Raw genomic sequence first — 25,047 nt, forward strand, 5'->3', positions numbered from 1 at the left:
CTGGGATTGTGTAATGGAAGAAATAAAGCATTTTGTGGAATCGCTATCATTGTTTGGGAGGACTCCAAATCTATTATTTGTTTAATTGAACTCTAGAATTAACAGCCAGAATTGGCTGTTTGTTCCATTTTCAAATGCAAATTAATCACCAGTTATAGAAAGGGAAGTAGTTTGTGTATACGGCAAAAATACACATAATTTCCAGAGATCATTAAATGCCAGAACATTTCAAAGGCAATCTGGATATTTTAAAAAGTATTTCAAAACTATACACCGAATAAATATGAAGTTTAAAATCTGAAGCATTGGTGGTTAAGTGGCCAACATTAGGTCAATGGGCACTGTGAACAAATTAGATTTTGATACATGTTAGAGAGGGAAAATCAGATTTAACCAGTCAAGTCCACAATGGTTTTATGCATGAGCAATTCATTTCATCCCTTCTGTCCTCTTTCCAAAATTCCCAACGAATTGTGGGATTAAATCAAATCAAACTATGAGATGTTTTCGGAGCCAATAAAGAAAGTGAATTTGATCACAGGCAATATCTCAATGAGGCTTCAGCCTTGTGAGTGGAGTGGCAACTTGGTTGCTCATCCTTAGCCTTTGAGTTGAGACCGTTATCTATCAAAAATGAAAATTAAATTCTGAAAATATGGTCTTCCTGATTTTCTTAACAAATCTTCCTTGATTTTGGTTTAACTCCTAAGGTGTGGGAGAACGTCATTTAGTAAGAATGTAGCTCTGGTCTGCTGGAAATAGCTGCATCATCAAAGAGGCTACGTCAGGTAACTGCACCAAAACCTATGTAAATACAGGTTGATAGTTTGAAACCAGCATCAAGAGTCAGATGCTGGGTCGAAATGGAGCAATTAAAAGAAACCCAACCCGAAATGTCGTCTCTCCATTCCCTCCACAGATGCAGCCGGATTTGCCAAGTTCCTCCAGCACTTTGTGTTGTGCTCCAGATTCCAGTTCCATGCATCTCCACCATTACACTTGCTGAGATAAGATGGTGGACACATTAATCCGGCTGTTTTCAATCCAGTTACCGAAATATTACCCAGCTGAAAAACAACTGAAGGCATCAATTTCAATGGTGCACTCTCTGTTTAGATTAGATAAAAATAACAACATAATCATATTATGTACCACAAAACGATTTTATTTTATTTATGAAGTTACGCACAGAAACACAGAGGTATTTGAGATCTCAAATAATATGGAATGTTCATGAAATATTTAAAATAAATAGTATCTGTAAGTGCCTTCCTCGAGCACCAACTGTAGGAAATGCCCAGTCTTTTGTCTTCTGCCGACGAGTGTCCACCATGGCAGGTCCACGAGTGCCAAGACCAACAGGCTGATCAGTTGACATTCTGACTACAAATAAAACCCATTCACAACAGCAGCATTACCCTTTTCTACTTTATTCGTTGTTGTCATCTCTTATTTCTTTAATAATAGTTATTAAATTTTGAAGTCCAAAGATATAGCCAGTGTCCTGCCCTTCATGAACTACACTGTCTTCACCAAAATACTTGCAAGTCATGTGAGCAAAGTCAATCATGCGGACATCAACCATGCTGCTGGCAGAGTTCGAGTAAGCATAAGCTCCCGCAGACTCATCAGCTGACTCTTCAGAAAGGTCTTCTGAGTATTCAGAATCAGAATCCATTGTCGACTCCTTGCCATCATAAATGATAAGCAGGGAACTAGAATAGAAACGATAAGACTCCCGCTTCTCCAATACAGATTTGAGTTCAGAGAGTTTTTTCAGAACAGAGTCAAAAAGGTCCCTGCGCAAATACTTTCCATTATTAAAAAATTGGTAAAGTGCATCTTTGAACCCTTGTACAGAAAGTTTCCTTCCGTGATATTTGTTCATAAACATAAGTTGGCCGGAGTCCAGTTGATATACCTAGAAAGAAAAAGGACAATGCTTATTACAATTGCTTTCCAATTATCAACTTTTAAAAAGACTGATTTACATTTGAGAAAAAAGCTTTCAGCAGCATTATCAACTCCCAAGGAAAAGTGAAAGTCTACGATCAATGTCAGTTTTAAAAATGCACATATAGTTGAACACAACTATTTCATCCATTTGAACAGGACACATAGCGAACTCAACCAAAAACATCAGGGTCTCTGTTAATTTTGGTTACAAAATGTCTTTAGCTAAATTATCAATTAGGCTACAACATATTGGCTAACTAAACCAACCACAATTGATAGGATGGAAGTCCCAGTGGCAAATGTGGGGGATGACTACTGTTTATGGACAATTTTCACAGCAGGTTATTAACATTCTTTCTTTGTGTATCCAAGTAATAAAAACCAAACGCCTCTTGAAAATAATGCACAATCTATTTCCTCATGGCAGCATGTAAGATTTTTCCCCCTTTAAATCTTGACTTAGCTGAACAAGATTTTTGATTGAATTGAAGTGCCAGAATTAAAATCATACACTAGTGAGAGAGAGTATGACCAGAAGGCATAGCCTCAGAATAAAAGGACATACCAATAGAAAGGAGATGAGGAGGAATTTATTTAGTCAGAGGGTTGTGAATCTGCAAAATTCATTGGCGAAGGCAAGAAAATGGGGTTGAGAGGAAAAGATAGACCAGCCATTATTGAATGATGGAGTAGACTTGATGGGCCGATTGGCGTAATTCAGCTCCTAAAACTTACGAACTATTCAAATATACTTTTCTCTGAGGCAAGATTAATAAATAATAATAATTGGCTAGCAACAGTTGTTTCACTGGATAGGGGTTCAATGGGATCAAGGTTCACAAGAGGATCTCAGGGTTCTGCCCTGGTTGATAAATTGAGTGTCATAATTGAGTTGCAAAATTCAATAAAAAAACGTCTACGTTTATAGCGTATGTAGTTGACAATGTGTCAAGAACTAGTTCCTCACAGTAGCTATCAATATTTACTGGGGAATCTTATGTAATCAGAAATGATTGATAACATATGTTGATTCCTTCATCCCCATCATCTGCTTTCATCAAAGCAACTATCCCTAATAGAGAAGACTTCTGTACTCTCCCACCTGCTTCCCTTATATTGACTATACATACCTGCATTCCACAGACTCTGACACCAATAACAGCTGAAGTGCTTTGCTGACATTTACGGATTTGATTCGCTTTCTTTTCCTCGGAAGCATCATCTCCGTGCTGGCGAGTTCCCATTTTTAAGTCCAGAACACATGGAACTTCATACCGACAGGTTAGATTTTCCAATAAAATAAATTCTGACAAGGGCGTTAAGGTTAAATACAAATTTTCAGGAATTAGGCTTAATTAGGCCAGTGTGATAATTTTGAAATACAATGCAATAAAAAAATTATGTTTAAACACAACTAAAAATTAATATTTCAAAATGTATATACAAATTAAGGGTCGTTAAAAATTTCTGCAATTTCACTAAACATATCGATCCAAATAGGTAAATATTGTCTGTATTTTACAATTTGCTGGGCAATTAAAATCATTCAAATCATATGGAAAAAACACAATGTTCAACTTAAGTTTTTGATTGGAAGCTGTGGCGTTGTCCAAGGTGGTGTGATTTTTTAATTTGCAGACGGCACAAAAAGAAAATCAGTGATGCTGTGGATAGCAAGGAAGGTTGTCAAATGCTATTGCAGGATATAGATTAATAGAAAGTTGGGCAGAGCACTGGCAGATGAGATTTAATCCCAACAAACACGTGTTGATATATTCTGGGAAGTCAAATAGGGGCAGGACATATACAATGAACGACGAGGTACTTTTAAAAATGTTACTGTGAGGAGGAGTTTTAAATGAATCTGAGGGTTTTTTTTTTATTTTTATATTTTTTATAAAGGGACTGGCTGATAGAACGCATATCCAGAGGTTTTGGTGAAATCAAACACAATTTTCTAGTTTATAGGCATTTAGACAAAACTAGTATCAGCAAGGTATAGAAAAATACTGTTTTCATCTGGGTAAATGGGATTAGTGTGGAAAGTCAAACACACCAGTATAGATGTGGCGGGTTGAGCAGCCCCTTTCTGTACTACAAGAAATTTTTGATAATTTGTTTTGCTGAAAGTTCTAAATTCCTGAAATGTGAAAAACTGCTTCAAGCATTTCATGCAAGAAAGCGTCTTCCTTTCAATGCCGATTAAAAAAAAAAAAAAGTCCACAATTTATAAGATTTCCATTAATTGAAGGCCGGGTGACTACAATGGAGTACCTCAGCAAAGTTGTTTATGCCTCAAGAGCAGCCATTGGCTTCAAATACAGATCTAATACCACCCCAATATCCCCCCCCCCCACCACCAACACCTCAACCCACATATTCAAAAAAATTAAAGTCTGGATGAAGTATACGGTTTGGATAGATTGTGCATGAAACTCCAGATTGTTGCAAAAATCCCTTCCAATTCATAAAATGATTGTCAGGAAAGGGAACCTGACATTTTTGTGTATGACAGGGAAATAAAATTATTTATCAGCCTCGCAAATGGAAAAATAACGTGTATGATATACACTTTTGGTAAGAAGTCATGCTGAATTTCCAAGTTGAATCCCAAAAAGGGGGAAAAAAAAGCAGAAGAGCACAGGCACACACTCACACCACATAGGAAGGATGCAGGAGGGCACTTCACTCTCATGGCATAATGATTTTAAAGGATACTGTATTGGTTTCTATGTTTGGCATTATCCTTCATACGTTTCAACTGTTGCTGGTGACACTTCATGCTCCAAGGGTTATGCTTTACTTTCCCAGACTTCTTCTCTGCACTATAAAACAACACTTCAGACTTCTTTGATTCAAATTCCTCGTCTAGTTTATGGCTACAACAGAAAAATAAATTATCCGTTAGATTCACTGTCAATTCTACAGAGAAGTTAGTTAATTAAAATTAAATATCAAACATAGAACTTGAAGCTCCGTCTCTTTACTTCAAAAAACATTGATCGTTTACGTAAGGAAAAAAATGTATGTGGAAAACAAGCAACAAATTGGACATAGACAAGTTGCTGTATGACTATCCACCTAATGGACCAGAGATGAAGCCCAAATAAGTTTAAAATCTTTAAAATCTCCATAATAGATGAAAGGCAGTGAAATGCCACTTAAACCAACCTTTTCATTTTTTCTTCTTTCCTGTGTTGCCTGACCCGTTCTTTGCTATAATTGTCATTTTCTAGTAACACGGGTTTTTTATTACTCCACTTTATTAGCTTATTTTTGGGTTCACATTCGGAGTTATCTACATTTTCCAAATCGGTTTGGTCCCCCGTTAGTGGGTAGGCGATTAAACACAGATTTTCTTCTTCATCTTCTTCAAAACTTACAGAAACAACGCCTACAAGAACAGAAAAGCCAACAATTGTCAGGTGGGCAGAAAGCAGCCATTTAAAAACCTTAGCAACTAAATTAGTCATTTGATTGTACAGAGTAACAGCAACAACAAAACAGCCTGTTTGCTTACCCAAGCCTTCAGTTTTTAATGCAGTTGCGCCGCCTCTGAACCTAACAAATATCAAAAAAACTAGACAGACATCTTCGTAATCTGGAAAAATATAAACTTCCAATTTATAGACACCCACCCCAAACACTGCACAAACATCAGCATATAATAAAGTAGGAGTCAATAAAACGAGAGAGACAAATAGACTTGAGGAAGTTGTTTATTGGAATTGAAGTTATTTTTTGTGCAGTTTATTGAGTAAATGTATGCAATAGAGCAACATGGAAAATACTTCATCCAAATCTTGGAGGTCAATAAACTACAGTTTTCCAATTATGAAACAGAGCATAGCAATGCACATCATAAAGCCAAATAGTAAAGAGGCTGATGCAGAACAGTGAATACAAAGCTTGCTGCAACTTTCTGACACAGTGAACTACAGAATCTTTGAAAGCTTTGTCAAACTTGGGTAAACTGCAATTACGAGACAGACAAACAGCACATAATCCCTAAACAAACCCTATTACTCAACATACAATTACAAAAATAAAGTCAAGAAATTGTATTACATTGCAATTATGAAAAAGGATACCAATTAATGTTTTTCCATGTATTGTTCTGCAATTCATTGTAGATGTAGTGCAATCCCACCACCAAACCACACAGTCAATGACCTGTGCTTGCTTCTTTGCAAGTTCATTGAAGAGGTCTCAAGTAAATCTGAGGCCAGTCTTTGATTTGGCTCAATGAGTTAAAGAATTTGGTTCAGCTGTTGTTGGTTGACTGCTGCTTCAATCCTAATATCGTCTTTTTTTGAGCATTCCAACAGCAGACTGAATGGGTCTTTGTCATCCTGCACGATTGCCAGACAGAGCATTCTGGATGAAGGAACCCGTAGTTCAGAGCCTTTAATAGCTGACAATGGTGTGTAAACATCAAGAATGGACCTAACCAGGGGGTGGCCGAACCCAGGTTGTCCTTCAGACAGGCAGGGTTAACTAAGGGAAGCATGGACAAGGACTAGGGTTTTATCCTGGAAAACAAACATGATGGAATAAAGGGGAGCAGTCAGCCCCACCTTCTTCCAAAGCACAACACAAAACAGCCCTGCATTCACATTTTACACATTAAATTGATTATTGCAAACTTAACATTTTCTTAGCAACTGCTTATCTTTTAAAACATTATTCACTATAACATTAAAGCCTTAAGTCCATCTAAAAAAATATAATCGTTAATCTCTCACATCAAAGCATTCCAATGAATGTTATGATTAACATATTTACTGTTACGGTAAAATATTATTATCCATGTTCCAGAACTGAACTTAACCTAATCATATTACTTTACTGTGCCAAATATGAACATAAACTAATCTGTGAACAATTACTTTCTTTCCTCTTATATTAAAACTGCATGAGATTGCAACATCGATATGTTGTCACTTACTGTACTAGGAACTTCCCCAACTACAGCCTATAATGGAACTGGCCGACTCACACACCCTGGTGGAGCTAGTTGTTCCAGTCGGTCCTGTTCTAGATGAAAGGCGGCAGACTGCTGCTTTTCCAGCTTTTACCTCAACTTTAAAAAGCCTGCTAAAGCCTACTGAAATCGTTAGAGAGAGAAAAGCTCCAGCGGTTTCATTTACAATTCAATTTAATCAAAAAAAATCCATAACAATTTTTCAAAACTGCCAAGTCTTTACATTCAAAATCTATTTCATAATCAAGATCATAACCTATAACACTTTAAATATTTTAACATTTTCTTCACCTTTGATGAACTTACCTCCATCAGCAGACCCACTAAAGTATAGAAGAATACAGGCTATTCAATCGTCACGCAACTACACTGCGATCTAGCTGGCAACTGGACCCCACCTGTCAGATCACGGCTTTCATCTGATAAATTTGAAAGAAAAACAAGACAAATTTTCTTTGTCCCACCCTCCCAAAGTACCCAAACACCATAACAGATTTGTACAACAATAAAGGAGAAAAGGCCAAAATAAAAACATATATACAATTTTCGTAGAAGATGTGTTTGCACATACCTTTATATTGTGGTGTAAACCGGCGCATCTCTGGAGGCAGTGTCTCATAAAACTGATGCTCTCGCTGAATAAGGGGTTTGCAAATGGTCTTGTCATTGAAGCGGAGGACACAAGAATGCCCTCCAACCTGGTGAACAAACGGCTCTAGGAGGACTCCCTTTGCATAGTTCTCCACTTCCATTGCTCCTAGTGCTGGGCTCATCCTTAAAGCACATTAGACAAAACAAGTACAGCAGGCTGTATGAAGTCTGTGGCTACAAGCTGGCGTTTCTTAATCCAAAGGATGGCTGATTATAGCGCCAGGATCCTGCAATAACAATAGAATTCCCAGTGTTTAGGTTCCTTCAATTGCACGGCAAAATAAATTCTCCTTGAAGCAAACCACGAAGCATTCCAGTAAATGATCTTTTAGTAATCTGAAGCACAACTGAGCTGAACCACTGGGAAGGGCAATGAAATACTGAACTGTGAGGTCACACACAGATAAAACACTGATCCAATTATACTCCTCCTACGTCACAAAGTGTGACCAATTGACTGCCACTTACTTTCAGTGGGAAGGCCATGGCAGTGAGCCAGATAAGGAATACGGAGCAGTGAAAATGGAACACTGCTGCTCTCAGCTGGTTTGCATCGACTTCACAGCATTTGGCAAGATCAAAGTGCAACGTCAATGTACACAGATCTGAACTATCCTGGTCAAATGCAATAGGGTCTTGCCTTTATGGTCAAGATTAATAAAACTTTAAAAAAGGGCTGCAAGGTTTAAAAGTAGTACCAGGTATTTCAGGAGTAAAATGACCACTTCTGTAAAAACAACTGTGTGTGTGCTTCAGACTCTCCTAAATGAGAATGGTAAACATGATCCTAAAGGGATTGCAAAGGTGAGCTGTGACTGAATTGAACCCTGTTTGTTCCGAACAGAATCTGCTCCTACAATATTCTGAACTGAAGACTTCTCTCCTTAAGTTGAGAATTTCATGATCCCTAAATGTTTTATACGTTAAAAACAGAATTTGTCAACAGAAAACGGAGTCTTTTTTTTTAATGTACTTTGAGAATTATTTACAGTCACTTTGGCTTCATATTGCAATGCTGCCTTTGCAGAGCAGATACTGTAATACAAATTTAGTTTTATTAGAAGTAAATTTAGTATAGTGAAAATTAGACATACAACAAAAATAAGCATTATAGTCTCGCAAAAGTTTATGGGCACTTAATCGGTCAAGTAAAGAGAAACTTGTGATTCTGGAAGAAAATGAGAAAAATACTAATAGCACGTTCAATCAAATGTACACCAATCAAAATATTCATTGGTGTTAAGTTACAGACCTGCGTAAGTATTCTCCTAAACGATTTCCAGCTGTACTTTTTTTAATGAAGGGTTGAGTACAAAGAACAAAATGTCAACAATCCACTTTGGAAGGACAAAGTACAATAAACCTTTAGAATTCAGATCTAACCAAAGTCCAAGACAAAGGGTTTCAGAACTAACATTCCAAGCATAAATGGTGCCATCTGCTGAGTCACGACTAACCACGATCAGTAACTGGTAATTTCACCAAAAAAGTCAGTTCTTTATGCCAAAAGCATATCATTCTAACAGCAGAAAATAAATGGGCACATCACGTGCATTCCTTAATGATGAACCAAACACCCTCAGTCACAATTTCATTGAATCGGAGCACAGAAATGGGGCCTATCGTCCCCACCTCACCTATGCCAACAATCCCAATCTACACTAATCCTATTACCTTTATGCTCATATTCCTCCAAGTTGTTCCGCCCCAACTCCTGGTCAAATGCCTTTTAAGATGTGATTTTATCAGGCCTCCACCACCAACTTATTCCATAATAATCACATCCCTCAGTTTTCCTTGAAATTTATCCCCTCACCTTAAATGTACACCTTCCAGTACTAGACACCCCTGCCTGATGAACTATCTATCCCTTTTATGTCCTATTCTATCCATTTGGTAAATAGATGTATTAATTATGAAATAAATGATTTTAGGTAAATATCCTGCTGCATATTATTCTATGTGTTTATTTTTGTCATGTACGGACGGGGGTATAGTGAATAACTATTGAGGCATACAATTCCATAGACAAATGCAACATGTAAAAGTTCAAAAATGAAAATAAGCATTCTGTAGAATATTGTGTTATAGTTAGAGATTAAAAAATACAAGTGCTGCAGAACGGGAAGATTTTGCCCGAATGTGAGCGATGTAACTGAAAATACTGAGGGTTGAAATCAATTACACCAAAAATCAGTGAACTTAGTCAACTCATTCCAATCAGGTCCACAATCTTTTAGACTTCTCAATGGTACACCGTATTTGGACTAGCAAATCTGACCCCAATACAAGTTATGTAAATTTGACTTCTTCCCCACCCCCACTTCATCAGTTAATCAGCTGAATGCTATTTTCAGGTTGTCTTATAATTGTAAGTTTTGATCTGCATTCAAAATATTAATGCCTACTATAATTCTTCATTCAGTACATCTCCCCCAACTTGCATCAATTGATAAAAATCTCAACTTTAAGCAACGATTAGCAGTGCAGAGAAATGCAATAAACCACATTTTTCACTGTTTAAACAGTCAGGATTCAGATCAGTATACCAACTCTTCCTTCTTTGTGTTGAAAACATACACCTTGAGGACAGTGATCACCCTCCTGCCTCTTTGCTCAAGTGAAAACACCAACTGCAAAACAGCTAGGCAATTTTCTCTTATATCGATTCATACTGAGCAAATTGAAGAATTAGCATTCTCAAAGTAATTTTTTTTGCGCAAATAAGATTTTATTGAAATGCAGGGAGTATGGTTATGCATCACAAATTAAAAGACTGCGAACATACTGCAGTTATCACACTGCATAGTTCAATGCACTGTGTGGGTTTCCTCCGGGTACTCCGATTCTCCTCCCACACTCCAAAGACGTACAGGTTTGTGGGTTAATTGGCTTTAGTAAATTGTCCCCAACATGTTGAACATAGGTGATCGTGGGTCGCATGGACGTTGGGCCAAAAGGCCCTTTTCCACTGCGTGCCTCCAAACTAAACCACTTGGTTGAAGGGGGTAAAAATGTGTTAATATCAATAACCTGAAAATTCAAGTGTGCATGAAACTAAGATTTCCAGAAAATCAAACCAAACACTGAGGCAGCTTTCAATGATTGGCAAATGTGGTTTAATTTATCGATTTAGGACGAAACAAAACATTCTATTACAAATTACATTCCTAAAATGTAAAATTTGTTAAAATGTAATTGAAATAAATTTGAAGCAACTTTGTGGTGAAAATCAATACAGCCAAATTTACAACTAGACCTTTTAATTATACCCCTAACTCAACCAACTGGATTGAACTATTTAAAACATGTTTGACCTTCAAATGTGATTCCTATTTGCAAAATATGTATCACTGCCACATTGACGATTCTTCAGAAATCTTATACGCAAGATCCATTTAATAGCCAATCATTTCAAGAGTATAACATTTACTAGGATTATCTATCCAATATGAACCAGTGCTTTGCAGACTCATACAGTCAAAAAATAAAAGTTGCATATTATGTGTAAGAGGGAACTGTAGATGTTGGTTTACACCGAAGCTAGACATAAAATGCTGGAGTAACTCAGCTGGTCAGGCTTAGAGACCCTTCATCGGGGAGACCCCTTTATCAGGTACCAAGAGAAAATATAATGCATTACTGCAAACTTTTGGGAACCCACGTTCATCATCAATTCCCATCCGTCAACATTACAGGACATTATTTTCACATGCACCAAACTTTTTAATTTTTATATTAGCCATGTTATCTCATGGTTGGATGCTGTTTCCAACTAACAGCCAAACCTCAATGTTAATCAGCACAGTGAATTAAAAGTGCACACAACTTATTCTGTGCAAAGTGAGGAAGCAATACTGGATTTCAATAATTTGGAACATGCTAAACCAACTTCCTGCATATGATAAATAAAATAGAAAAGCATAGAGGAAACAAGCGGGAAAACAAGCCTCAAATTGCTTGTTGTAATGGAAAAATATAATCCAGGAAAATGCACACACCACTTTCTTAGAACAGTTGATCAGCACAAGGCATTTAAGGTAGATTATAGGCTAAAATGTTGAATGAAATTTATACAAAATTACTTTTTTTTCATCAGCTAATGTGGCGACTGGCATCAAAAATATCTACCACAGAAAGAATAGTTTAATAATGAATGGCAGATCAGCAAAAGCAATTGTGAACATATAGTGTTATAAGCACATTTAGAATAAACATTGAATTGGCCAATCTTGTGGTAAATGTCAATAGTTCCACAGCAAACTGCAGGTATTTACCCTGCAAATGGAGCAGAGTTAGTACTTCAGCAAGTCTGAATTTATTTACAGACCTAGTAGATTATATATAACCAGGTGACATTTTTAGTGGTATAATTTTGACCTCACTTTCTTATTTTTGAAATATTTCAATGTAAAGTCAACTATTTCTCTTTTTTTAAGCAGCCAGCCGTCACATATTGGTCTACATGAGGATATTTATTAATTAAATATAAAATTAAGGATAGTGAACACTAAAGAAATCACGATAATTCCAGACTCACTCATTAATTGGCGAAGGATTTTATGTAATAATAAAAACAGCAATTTATGGATTAACAAACAGAAAAACATTAGGTAGTTGAAGAAATAGACAGATAAGGAACAGGCTGATCATATGCAGCTAGAATCTCTATGGAGCACAAATGTATAAACATTTCCATGGTGCAATATTTATGCAGCTCAAATATTATTGCAAAATTTACCATCGCCTCTACTTTCTCTAAAGTTTAATGAGATTCAGTAAATAAAATACTCCAACTTCCACAAATGCATTGCTGAAAGAACCAATTGTTGCATCATGGCCTGGTACAACAAATCCAACACACAGGATGCAAGAGGCTGCAAAGCGGTGGACTCAGCTTGGTTCATCACAGGCAGAGCTCTCCCATCAATGAAAGATTCTAGACAAAGTATTACCGCATGATAGTAGTATCTGGTAAGGATCCATCATTCAGACCATGCTCTCTCCTCACTGCTACCATAGGCCAGGAGTACAGAAACCCAAGGTCCCACAAGACCAGGTTCGGGAACAGTTGCTTTTCTATAACCATCATGTTCTTCACCCAACCTCCATATTCTTAAACCTATCTCAGCAACAGAACACCTCTACTTGTTTTCCAAGTGCTTTGCACGCTCTTGTTTTTTTTTTTAAACTTGGTAGAAATGCAAATTCAAATACATCTTGGGAACTTTAACTCTAATTTGGCAGACATGTGCTTCAATTTAATTCCCTATTTTAACGTGTGAAGAGGTACGTTGGGGCGAAAGGGAGGGGTGGGGATGAACTGAGGTAAGAACTCTAGAATGGAGGTCAGAATAATGCAATGTCAATTAAGGTTCAATAGGTCAACTGAGCCATTATTTATTCCAACAAATGGTCTCAAAGAGATTTCAATAATCTTGCAATTTATATTAACCAGATAACCACAAGAGGAAGATATTAAAATGTGTCCAAGAAAGAAAAATAAGCAAAAATTATTTACGATATTCGTGAAAGCCAGACTAGTACTCTAGTACCACCACCACACCCCCTCCACACAGATGTGCACAGGGAGATATAGCTAATGGGAAGAAAGCAAATGACTAGGTCATAGAATATAAAGAGATTAATAATGGACCAATGATTACAGTTTCAAAACAGAATTTTTAGCTTAAAAACAAAGAACAATTAAACTCCAGGAAGCCTAGCAAATTAAGAAGCCATGTGAGACATTATATGGTTTAATTGATTCCAAAGTACAGTAAAATTCTGGTGTTACTTTCCTATTGTTTTGAAATTCAGATAGTTTGGCATCTGACTCAGCTAGTTCTATTTTCCATGCAACCTTTACTCTCACTGAGTACATGGGAACATTTATTATGCTGTGCAGTATCTATAAATGATTTTAAAATGTACAGGTGTGTTAATAGCAGCAATATCCAGTAGTCTAGAAAATTGATATCCAGACATGCTGCTTGGATGCTGGAATTACTCCAGCATTTTGTTTCTATCTTCAGTTTTAAAACAGCATCGGCAGTTCCTTCCTACACGGTCTAGAAAATTGGTCTGTCTGGCACCAAAGTCCTGAGAGTGCCAGACTTTGTTCTGCATTTTGATCTAAAGCTCAAGAATGATTTCCACTGCAAACCCAGTATCAATCTCTCCATTCTGTCTATACCCATCTAAACTCTGAAAACTGCATTGCAAAATCTAATATTCGGTGTTTAAAAGTGTTCCTACTAAAGTAAATATTTTGATCTGAATATAAAACACAGCCAACATTACATGAAAAACCACCGATTGCAGGCTACATTTTAATTATGCATAACCACTAGTGTACCACTTTCAAAAACCACAGTATGAATATCTAATTTAGCAATGACAAAAATAGTTGATATATCAATAAAATGCCAAAGAAAGGAAATCATTTTAAAGACTTGGGAACAAGTAACCACATCTTTACGCTTTGTTGCTCAATATAGAGCAGGCATTCTTTTGCTAGGTTTTAAGAAACACGAAATACAATGCTCTGAAATAATATTTTAAGGAGAGGCTCTAGTAGAAGACTAAAATGGCAAATGTTACTTTCAAGTTGATTTCTTCTACAGCTACAACAGTAGTTGAGCAGATCACTGGGGAATATACACAATTCCAATGCAAAATAAATACAATGCACAAAGATACTGAACAGCTTTGCTTAAAGAAATGTAAGCATATGCATGTTACAATGATTTCTAGGACTCGCTGACAAAAAACATTTCCTTATTTTCAAGTCAAATTGATCTATGCATGCAGATTGCCTTAAGAACAATCTCAGAAACTGCAAACACATTACTTATCGTTCTAAATTTCATCACTTCAAAAGCTGAAAATATCATCCATTTCAAATACTTACAAAGTAAACTTAACTACCTCTGCTACTCTGAATATGCACCAGTCAATGCAACATCTTCCTTGCTAAAGGTAGACAAAAAATACTGGAATAACTCAGCGGGACAGTAGGATCACTGGAGAGAAGGAATGGGTATTATCATTTTGGGTCGAGACCCTTCTTCAGACCGAGAATCACGGGAGAGGCAGACGAGAGATATGGAAGGTTTTGGTGTGAAAACGACAGATCAAAGCATGCGATGTTCAAGGAAATGTAGAATGGTTCATTATTGACTGAGGGGAAGGTGACAATGAGGCATGCAATCAGTAAAATTAATCAGGACGGTGAAACTAGTTGGAGAACTAGGGTGGGGGAGGGACGGAGAGAAAGCAAGGGTTACTTGAAGTTAGAGAAATCAAAATTCATGCCACTGGGTAAGCTGCCCAAGCGAATAAGAGGTGCTGTTCCTCAAATTTGTGTTGGGCCTCACTCTGATGGTGGAGGCGCACAGGACAGAACGGTCAGTGGAGGAATGGGAGGGGGAGGTAAAGTGTTTAGCAACCAGGATATCGGCGGGCTGAGCGACATATTCAGCAAACCTAGGCAGACAGAGCAGATGTCTTTTACATGAGACAAGTCTTTTACATGAGAAAATGTTGCCCCAAAAAAAAAAAAAAAAATCTATTTACCAAAATACTCATATTTAACAGCTAAGAAGCAGGATGCATGTGTCAAAAAATGCTGATGGTACAAAATAATGTACACCAACTAGATCCCAAAACAGAATTAGAAACAATACAGCCAACTCTACATGATCTCATGACATAAATGGACATACAAAGAATTGTCAATTCATAATATATTAACAGAGCTCTTGTGATTATACACTACATTCATTTTGAAATATGTAGCTAATATCTACAAACAGTACATTTAAGTACAATTTTCAAAGATAAATTGGCAAAGGCCTTAAATAGCATATGCACCAATACAGTCCTTTTAAAATGCAGGACACAATACAGTGCAATTTCAAATTCATTCCATCTATTTCATATTGACAAGTGTTTAGTAGAAAATCAGCCATATTTGTGTAGGTTCCAACACTAAACACCCAACCCCCAGTCAATATCTACTTTGGCTCCAAATCCAGAATGAAAATTTACTTGAATATAAAATGGAAGTTTGCTTTATAAACAGATTTTTTTTTAAATCCAGATTTTCATCAGCAATAGAGAACCATTAGTGAAGAAGCCAAAGCAGCCTTTTTGATACAAAGGATCTAGACAATTGCAAGTCCAACTCCATTTACACAATCAAGATTCTGAACTAGTCTACTGCCAAGGAACATGGGATGGGTCCAGGTTATCAAAACATTCCAACAGAATTGTCTTAAAAAAAATAATTACAATAACTCAACACAAAAGTATGATTACAAAATAGTTCCTTCATTTGCAAAATGAAGAATGCTATGCCCTACCACTTTTTTTTTTTTTTTTTTTTTTAAACATAAAAATGTAGGACACATTCACTTACCAAATTCACCAATGCATGGTTGATCCACACATACACACTTCTGATTTAAATAGATGAACAAACTTTTATTCCTTAAACGCTTAACTGATTAAATGTAAGCTGTATCAAAACAACATAAAATGTCAGTGCTCCAAAATATAATGCAATAAAAACTGGAATTAGGTAACTATTTCAAAAAGGAATTGGAAAATTGAAGAAGGGTCTCGACCCGAAATGTCACCCATTCCTTCTCTCCAGAGATGCTGCCTGTCCCGCTGAGTTACTCCAGTTTTTTGTGTATCTTTGGAAAATTGCTAAAACATACCGAATTTTTGATGTATCTATGTGAATCTGGATTTTATCATGTATAGTTTCAAGAAAAGCATCCAATGACTAGTATAGAAGTCACTAAGTCATGTTGCAGCATATAAAACTTTGGTTTGGTTGCTTTTGGAATACTGTGCGCCGTTCTGGCTGCCATAAGAATGTGGAGGCTTTGGAGAGGGTGCACAAACCGGGAAGTTGCCTGGATTAGAGTATTAGTTATAAAAAGAGATTGGATAAACCTGGGATTGTTTTCTCTGTAGCAGAGATGGAGGAGCGACCAATAGAAGTTCACAAGATTACAAGACGAAATAGGGTAGTCTTTTTCAGAGGGTGGAACTGCTAAATACTAGACGGCATAGCTTTAAGGTGGGAAATGGAAGTTTTAATATGAGCGAGGCATGTTTTTTTGAAACACAGAATGGTAGTTGCCAAGCACGTACTGCAATCAGGGTGATGGCGGAAATGGATATGATGGTGATGTTAAGAAGCATTTGGACAGTCACATGAAGATGTAGGGAATGAAGGGATGCAGGCAGATAGGATTCGTTTAATTTGGCATCAGTCATCATGGATCAAAGGACCTGTTCATGTGCTTTATTGTTCGATCTTAATTCCAATGCTGCATTTAAATTGTAGAACTATCCACCCACAGGATCTCAGACGAGTATTTAAATACCCACTTCACAATTAAACGCTGAATGCCATTTACATCGCTATAGAAAGGCTCATAAAAGCATTATTTCCCTGTTTTTTTTACAATTAATGATCACCAATCATCCATAAAACCCACTCGGAAATGTACTTTAAGAAACAATGCATGAACATTTTTTTTATCCCTGTAAAGTTGCATGGACTTAGTTTGATGAAATGCTAAATAGATCATTTAGATCATTTTACTTTCTAGCCACACTTAAAACAAAGCTTGGTGTTAGAACTCAAGTGCTTTTAAAATAGAACCTGCAATAATAGTTGTGAACAATAATTTCAAATAGTTTGGCTACAAAATGATCATGCAATTCTTGATGATCAGATGGATATGTACAGATTTCCTGACCTTATAATTAAGGTAGCAATAGAACTTGTGAATTACAATTCAGTATCTACCTAGTAAATACTTTAATCAATCATTAAGTTTTGATAAGTGTATAACCATAAGATCAAACAGTTATCACTAGTTGTGCAATTCTAAAGTTTTTCCCGTGCTCTATACTTATACAAAATCACTTCTGCAGGAAACATGATATTTAGATATCTAAAGTTATATTTATAAGCAATTAAATGCCCAAACTAAACTTGCTGCCTCATGCAATTTGAATGTTATGTTTGCAATATTAATAATGCAACATTTTATTCAAAAATGTATAGCAAGTTGCAACTCAACACAGTTCTCAATGTGTAAGAAGGAACTGCAGATGCTGGTTTAAACCGAAGATAAACACTTCTCAATGACTAGTTTTTGATGCTTTATATGGGTACTTTCACATTGTTACATTAAGAGCGTTAAGAAATCATTGCGCGGTACCGTCTGCAAAAAACCTCTAAAGCTGCAATTTTCTGCAGTGACTCACGTGAGGTTACCTAAAAATTATTTTGGGAAGAAAAGTCAAAGAAAAGTGTCTGATCAGTAAATCCTCTTTTTTTTATTAAAATATACACCACCCATTTAGCACATTCATTATTCTACAAATGGCAATAGTTCTAAAATAATGTACTCATAATTTACACTGATACAGTGCACCAGACCTAACAACGTCAATACTATAATTTTTTTAAAGCTACCCAAGGTGCATGCAGATGGTGTAAGCTAAGGGGAGAGGTTGAATAGGCTGGGTCACTATTCCTTGGAGCACAGGAGAATGAGGGGTGATCTTATAGAGGTGTGCAAAATCATGAGAGGAATAGAGCGGGTAGATGCATAGTCTCTTGCCCAGGGTAGGGGAATCGAGGATATAGGTTCAAGGTGAAGGGGAAAAGATTTAATAGGGATCAGAGGGGTAACTTTTTCACACAACGGGTGGTGGATGTATGAAACAAGCTGCCAGAGGAGGTAGTTGAGCTTGGGGCTATCCCATCATTTAAGAAACAGTTAAGACAGGTACATGGATTGGACAGGTTTGGAGGGATATGGACCAAGCAGGCAGGTGGGACTGGTGTAGTTGGGACACGTTGGCCAGTGTGGGCAAGTTGGGCCAAAGGGCCTGTTTCCACACTGTATCACTCTATGACTGCAAAAGTGTTTAATTCTACCCATATTAAAAAAAAACATTTAAAATGTTTTGCTTGATCAAATGAACTGTGAAAGCACAAACATGTACACCACAAGTAGTTCAGCAGAAAACATCGAGTACTAAATACAAACGTGAATCATTAAAGTTTCAGTTTCCTTTTATGGGAAATTTGGAGCCACGTCTTCCTGGTAAATATATTTTGCAACAGTGGAATTTACATAGGAACAGGTCCTTTGACCAAAATGTAAGTACCGAATTATGCCAAATTAAACAAATCATTTTTTTGCATGCCCAAGACCCATATCCCTCCATATTCATGTGTCCATCTAAAAGCCTCTTAAATGTCACCATTCTACCTGCTACCATACCACCCATGGCAGCACATTAAAGTCACGTACCAAACTGAACTCAAAACTCTTGGACCCCTCCTTTGCAACTTGATCCTTGAATTCCACAGCTACCATTGAGTCAGATATCACAGTATGGATAGGCAAATCTGACATAATCATCAAAACCAGTGCCCTGCAAGGTGGTATCCTCAGCCCCTTAATATACTGCCTTTATACACACAACTGTGCAACCAAGTTCTGCTTCTAAAACCATCCACAAGTTTGCAGGTAACACCACTATAGGGTGATTTCACGAAAGGTCACTGGGTCATAGGTCTTCACACACGGAGCCGCAAAATCCAACTGGGGTACAAACGTCACTTCTAAAGATTAAGGAAAATGAAGGTAAAGAGAAGAGACTGAAGGGAAAATAACAGCGGATGTTGTTGGCCGTGCAGATATAAAGAGAGAAAATATCGGAAATTATCGCGTTTGCTCACTGCATTTCATCAAAACATCAATAATGCCTTAGTTTTGATGAAATGCAGTGAGCAAACACGATAATTCCGATGTTTTCTATCTTTATATCTGCACGGCCAACAACATCCGCTGTTATTTTCCCTTCAGCTCTCTCTTCTCTTTACCTTCATTTTCCTTAATCTTTAGAACTCTAAAGCAGGATAACTGTGCCTCACGGTCATCCCGACTGGCACAGTTATTTATAGCGCAAAAACTAACCATTTTCGCGGTTTTTAAACAGGTTTGAAAGTACGCGTTTCTAGCATCAATAACATGTACTGGAAGTGACGTTTGTACCCCAGTTGGATTTTGCGGCTCCGTGCGTGAAGACCTATGATCCAGTGACCTTTCGTGAAAGCACCCTATAGTTGGCCAGATCTCAAACAATGGCGAGATGAAGTTCAGAAAGGGGAATGTGAACATTGTGTCATGACAACAACCTCTACCTCATGCAAAATGAAGGGATTGGTCATCACCTTCAAGAAGTGGCATGGAGTACAAACTCCAGTCTGCATCAATGGTGCTGAAGATGGTCGAGAGTTTCAAGTCCCTAGGGTGTAAATATCATCTGCCATTTGATCAAGGACCCTTTTCACCCCAGTTATTCCCTCTTCTCCCCTCTCCCATCAGGCAGAAGACAAAACTTTGAAAGTATGTACCATCAGACTCCCAGCTTTATCAGACTAGACAATGGTCCTCCCACAAGCTAGCCCCAATCTTCCAATCTACTTCATTGCAGATGATGGACTTTTCCTCTAATTGTAACAATGCTTTAAAACTATATTCTGCATGCTGGTATTTTTTCTCTTTGCATTTGTAGGTTAATTGCGTAATTGTAGGTTAATTGCGTCTGTAAAATGCCCCTAGTGTGCAGGATAGTACGAGTGCACGGGGTTATCGCTGGCACCGACTCGATGGGCCGAACAGCCTGTTTTCACATAGTATCAAATTCTAAATTTTATTATTAATGGCCAACATATTAATCCAGTTTGAATTGAAAATCTGATAGCACATTGCACATAGTCCATGAAATAGTTGGTATGAATCAGCCCTATGGATTTTGTTATAAACCACTTAAGTCACTAGAGTAAACAGAAATCAGTACATACACACACAGAAATCTTGTTTTACTGGAAGGCCAGTGAAATAACTGAAACCAAGTTCTAATCATTGCTCGAGCTAAACAACAGGTGTGCTGCCTGAAGATTAAACCTGTAACCGACCAGCATTGGAGATGCATGGTCATAGTGATAAAATAAAGCAAGAACACGGTAAGTAGGACAACTGAGGCAAGGCTTTAAAAATTAATGGTGCACTTGATTCTATCAGTTATGACCAACTACATTAAAGATTGTAGTTAGCTTATGATTTGTATCACTGTATTACATGGTGGTGTGACATCCGTACAAGTTTAAAAAGTGGTAACCTACAGCTATCAGGTAATTTTCCAAACCATCTTTACAGTGAACAGATTAGGCAATATACATTGCACAGTAATTACAACCTACACGCATGAAATTGCATCCACAATTGCCTTATTTTTCAGGTACAAGAAAGGATATAGATTCCAATTTTTCTTTTCTCAAAAAATGTTGAGAAAATATTTTTATAAACATTTATGTCAGGCAAATATTGCAACACCACATTGTCATAGCAAACCAAGCTATAAAACAGCAATTAGCTTGATGGCAAAAAATACAATAAACTTATATGATGCAAGATGCTATTCACAAATTTAATGTGACTTATAATGGCAGCAAGTTAATCTCCGAATCCACTGGGTTACGAAGGGTAGAGTGTAAGTAATATTTCAGTATTGCCTTGAGGAAAAGCTATCAATCATCCAAAACTCTTAGCAATATCCCGCGGGTGCAGGCATGGAAAACAAACCAAAGTTAAAAAAAAATTTCAACATATGAACTGGGCCAAAGAGTAGGATATTCAGCCCTCTGGGTTGCTCTGCCACTCAATGTGCTCACGGCTGCCGTGCAACATAATGCCAAGTGAAAAGTTCCTCGGCCTTCTCCACTGCCACAGTGAGGCCAAATGCTGGATTGAATACCACCTCATATTCCCCTTTGGTATTGTACAGCTCAATGGTATGAACATAAATTATGCCAATTTCAGTGACAGATCCCCCCTCCCCCCTTTCATAGTCTCACCTGTCCACCTGGATCTCTCCTCCTTTTCACATTTTCCTTCCTCCTCTCCCTGCCCCAACATAATTAACTAGACTTGCCTCCCACCTGCCCGCCCCCATTAACTAGACTTGGCTCAGATGATGGCAGTTTTAAAATTCACTTTAAAACACTGATAGAACACAAAACAACATGCATGTCAATAACAGTGGCTTGGCAAATATGGAAGTGAGTTAGTACATGAAAAGATCTATAAATAGTTTTGAATAGTCAGGAATGGTGCTTGTCATCAAATATGAAATTGGACCTTAAGCAGAGTTTCAATATAATGCATTGCCATGAAGCATTAGTCTCATGTTTAAGAATGGCAATAAACACACAACTTTCAGACTAAGAATCAAATCAGAATCACTCTGTAGTTTAACATAAGCAAACCAGTCTTCAATAAAAAAAGTTAAAATGTATAAAAGTAACAACAGAGAAACAATAACTCCATTAGTCTGAAGAAGAGCCCCAATCGAAAACGTCACCTGACAAGAAGGCACACCAGTGTCTCTACTTCCTCAGGAAACTGCAGAAATTCGATATGACTCCAATGACGCTTACAAACGTCTACAGATAACCATAGAAAGCAAAATTTTCTGCTTGCATAACAGCTCGTTTTGGGAAACGGCTCTGTCTAACACCGCAATAAAGTTGTGGATGCAGCCCAGTCCGCCAGAGACCAGACTACCCAATTCCTTCATCTCTATGCTCCCATTGGGCAGAGGATCTGGAAGTTTGAAGCCACGACTCTCCTTTACCCAACAGTGGGCATTGGACTTTTTCCCCTGGAAATGTTGAGAACTCTCTACTGTACTTGAATTTGGCTTGATTGTATATATTATCTGATTTGATCGGTTAACATACAAAACAAAGCTTTTCACAGTATCCCAGTACACACGACAATAATAAACCTAAACCTAAAGATGCTGCCTGACCCCCCCCGAGTTCCTCCAATACTTTGCTTTATACACCTGGTCAGGTACAGCATCAACCCTTATTACAGAAACAAATCCAGGACGTGATGCTTCCTGAAATCTTATTGATAATTTCACATTATGTTGACAAGTCACCATCACTATCTTGTATAATTAACTGATTTTCATTTAATAATTTTGTAATGACACCAGCAACTGGCACATTCATTTTCCAAATCATGCATCTTTTCAAATCTAGAGGGAGCAAGATTGAAGTGCTTCATTAATCCTGATAAAACAGACATTTCAAAAAGGACCAGCATAAAATTTAGATGCTGACCGTGAACCCAGGACTCGGGCACATACAGAGCAGATGGCGATGAGCAAACTCGCTCAGCAGTTCCAGCACTGGGTTTGTAACAGGGATCAGTGACTGTAACAACGCTTCCGCCAAAAGCAAGAGGTCTGTAAGAAAGTTGCATTATTGATTAGTCAAAGCAACAATAACAGGAATTCTAAAGTGGAGAAACACACTCTGAATTGGTTGAGATTTGCCTTTCTAACCGCAACAGAGTAAATCAGATCCTAATCTAATCATAGGTTCATCCTGTAACCATTAGCCTAATAATAATTTTAAACCAGCAGTTGTACCACAGGAGGAACTGCAAAACCTTACTTTGCATTATAATAATATAATGTTCACTAATAATGAAGATATTCTATTGAAATGCACAACAAACGTTTTACCTTCCTAATATGCAATTAGTCATGCAGCACTGAAACAGGCTCTTTGGCCCATCTCATCTATGCTGACCAAAATGCCCAACTAAGATAGACCCACGTTTGGGCCATATCCTTCTAAACCTTTCCTCTCCATGTACATGACCAAGTATATTTTAAATGCTGGTGTAGTGCCTGCTCAACTACCTCTGCTCTGACAGCTTGTTTCTTATACCCATCACCCATCATTAATATACACAAATACATTTATAAATTCAATGAAGAAAATAAATAAAAACACAGGTCAAAAATCGGAATAACACAACAAAGAGTCCAAATCTGGCTAATCATGCCGTTGTTATCAGAATTGAAGCGGGAAAAGGGGGGATTTTAATAATTAAAGGAAAAACACAACGAAAGAAAAACACACCAATGGTGGGAGGTCTGCTCATTTGGAAAGGACGCGAGGCGGGGAATGGGAAAGAAAAATGATCCAGATTATGAAGGTACACAAGATAAACTGTCGCAGGTCGATTAAATTTAACCCTAGAATGGGAGGGTTTTACCCAGAGGTGGAGGTGCTCTAAATCGGTCACTAAGCAACCGAAGGAATGAGGAAGGAAATAAATATTTCATTCCAAAAAAAACCCTTATTTAGGTGGATTTATTTAACGGGAGGTTTATTGTTATGTGGTGTGGTGTATCTTTTTTTAAGGGCAGTCTCCTTACCGGGATTAGGACGGCTGTTTTTATGCTTCCCCTCACACACGCCGCACCTTCTTTGTTCTCAGACGGGATAAAATGGCGGCGGCCGCCTCTTCCTTCCCGTTGACAACAGCACTGCGGCCTCGTCCCAGCACCGCCGCGGCTGCAGCCCCGCCCCGCCCCTCCCCCGCTCCTATAGGCCGCCGCCCGCGCTTGCGCACGGGTGGGTGGGCCAACCTCCTCCCTCACGCAGCACGACCCAGCAACAGCGATCCGATTGGTCGCAACCGAAAAATAATACGCGATACCATTGGTTGCTCCTCAAGTGCGTTGACGTCATTGTTGTCAACGTTATTTTTTTTGAACAAGGAAAATGTTCTTGCCTCCCTTCCCCCTCTAAGTTGTTATTTATAGTGTGTATCACCTTAATCCAATATCTCCACTTTAAATCTATATGATAACTCATTTATAATAATCAGCAATTATGTTTCTTCCCTCAATCTGCTCTTGCATCCCAGTATTTTGATTATTTTTTAATTTGTATATTTAGTGTTTTCATCCAAAATTAAATAAAATCCACCTTCTCTTCCTTTAAAGAAGCATATCTTCTGCTGAATCAACTCATTATGTAGGTCAGTTGGCAAATTTTATGTGAAAAAGGAAATAGTTGCATTTATACAAGAAAAATGGTCCTGAACCAAAACATAATTATTCATGTTCTCCAGAGATGCTGCCTGACCTGCTGAGTTACTTCAGTACTTTGTGTCTTCCCTTTGTATAAACTAGCGTCTGCATTTCCTTGCTATTGCATTTATACATTGTGATTTATAGTGCACAGTGGTTGAGCTGCTGCCTCGCAGCTCCATGGACCCGGTACGATCTTGACCTTGGGTGCTGTCTGTTTGGAGTTTGCATTTTCTCTCGGTAACCTGCGTGGGTTTCCTCTGGGTGTTCCGGATTCCTCCACATCCAAAAGATGTACGGGTTTGTAGGTTAATTGGCGTCAGTAAATGACCTCTAGTGTGTAGGGAGTGGGTGTAAAAGTAGGATAACGTATATCCTATGCGAATGCCTGATCTATGGTTGACATGGACTGCGTGCCGAAGGGCCTCCATGCTGTATCTTTGAAT

General features: G+C 37.7%; 1 protein-coding gene across 3 annotated transcripts; it reads right to left on the bottom strand.

Moving 5' to 3' along the window:
• Positions 1-1,144: 1,144 nt before the first annotated feature.
• LOC129704698 (inositol hexakisphosphate kinase 2-like) lies at positions 1,145-24,096 on the bottom strand. Of its 3 annotated transcripts, none has more exons than XM_055647998.1 (7): positions 23,942-24,091; positions 22,859-22,957; positions 7,512-7,818; positions 5,128-5,350; positions 4,675-4,835; positions 3,087-3,262; positions 1,145-1,921 (listed from the first exon to the last, which is right to left on the bottom strand). In XM_055647998.1, exons 3-7 carry the CDS (start codon positions 7,711-7,713, stop codon positions 1,430-1,432), a joined length of 1,254 nt encoding a protein of 417 aa, XP_055503973.1. In that variant the 5' UTR covers positions 7,714-7,818; positions 22,859-22,957; positions 23,942-24,091; the 3' UTR covers positions 1,145-1,429. The 3 variants fall into 3 exon arrangements, with proteins under 3 accessions (XP_055503973.1, XP_055503972.1, XP_055503971.1); XM_055647997.1 differs by having other exon boundaries at positions 22,833-22,957; XM_055647996.1 differs by lacking the exon at positions 22,859-22,957 and having other exon boundaries at positions 23,942-24,096.
• Positions 24,097-25,047: the final 951 nt, after the last annotated feature.

The sequence above is a fragment of the Leucoraja erinacea genome, chromosome 16 (genome assembly GCF_028641065.1).
Source record: "Leucoraja erinacea ecotype New England chromosome 16, Leri_hhj_1, whole genome shotgun sequence".
Lineage (NCBI taxonomy): Eukaryota > Metazoa > Chordata > Chondrichthyes > Rajiformes > Rajidae > Leucoraja > Leucoraja erinaceus.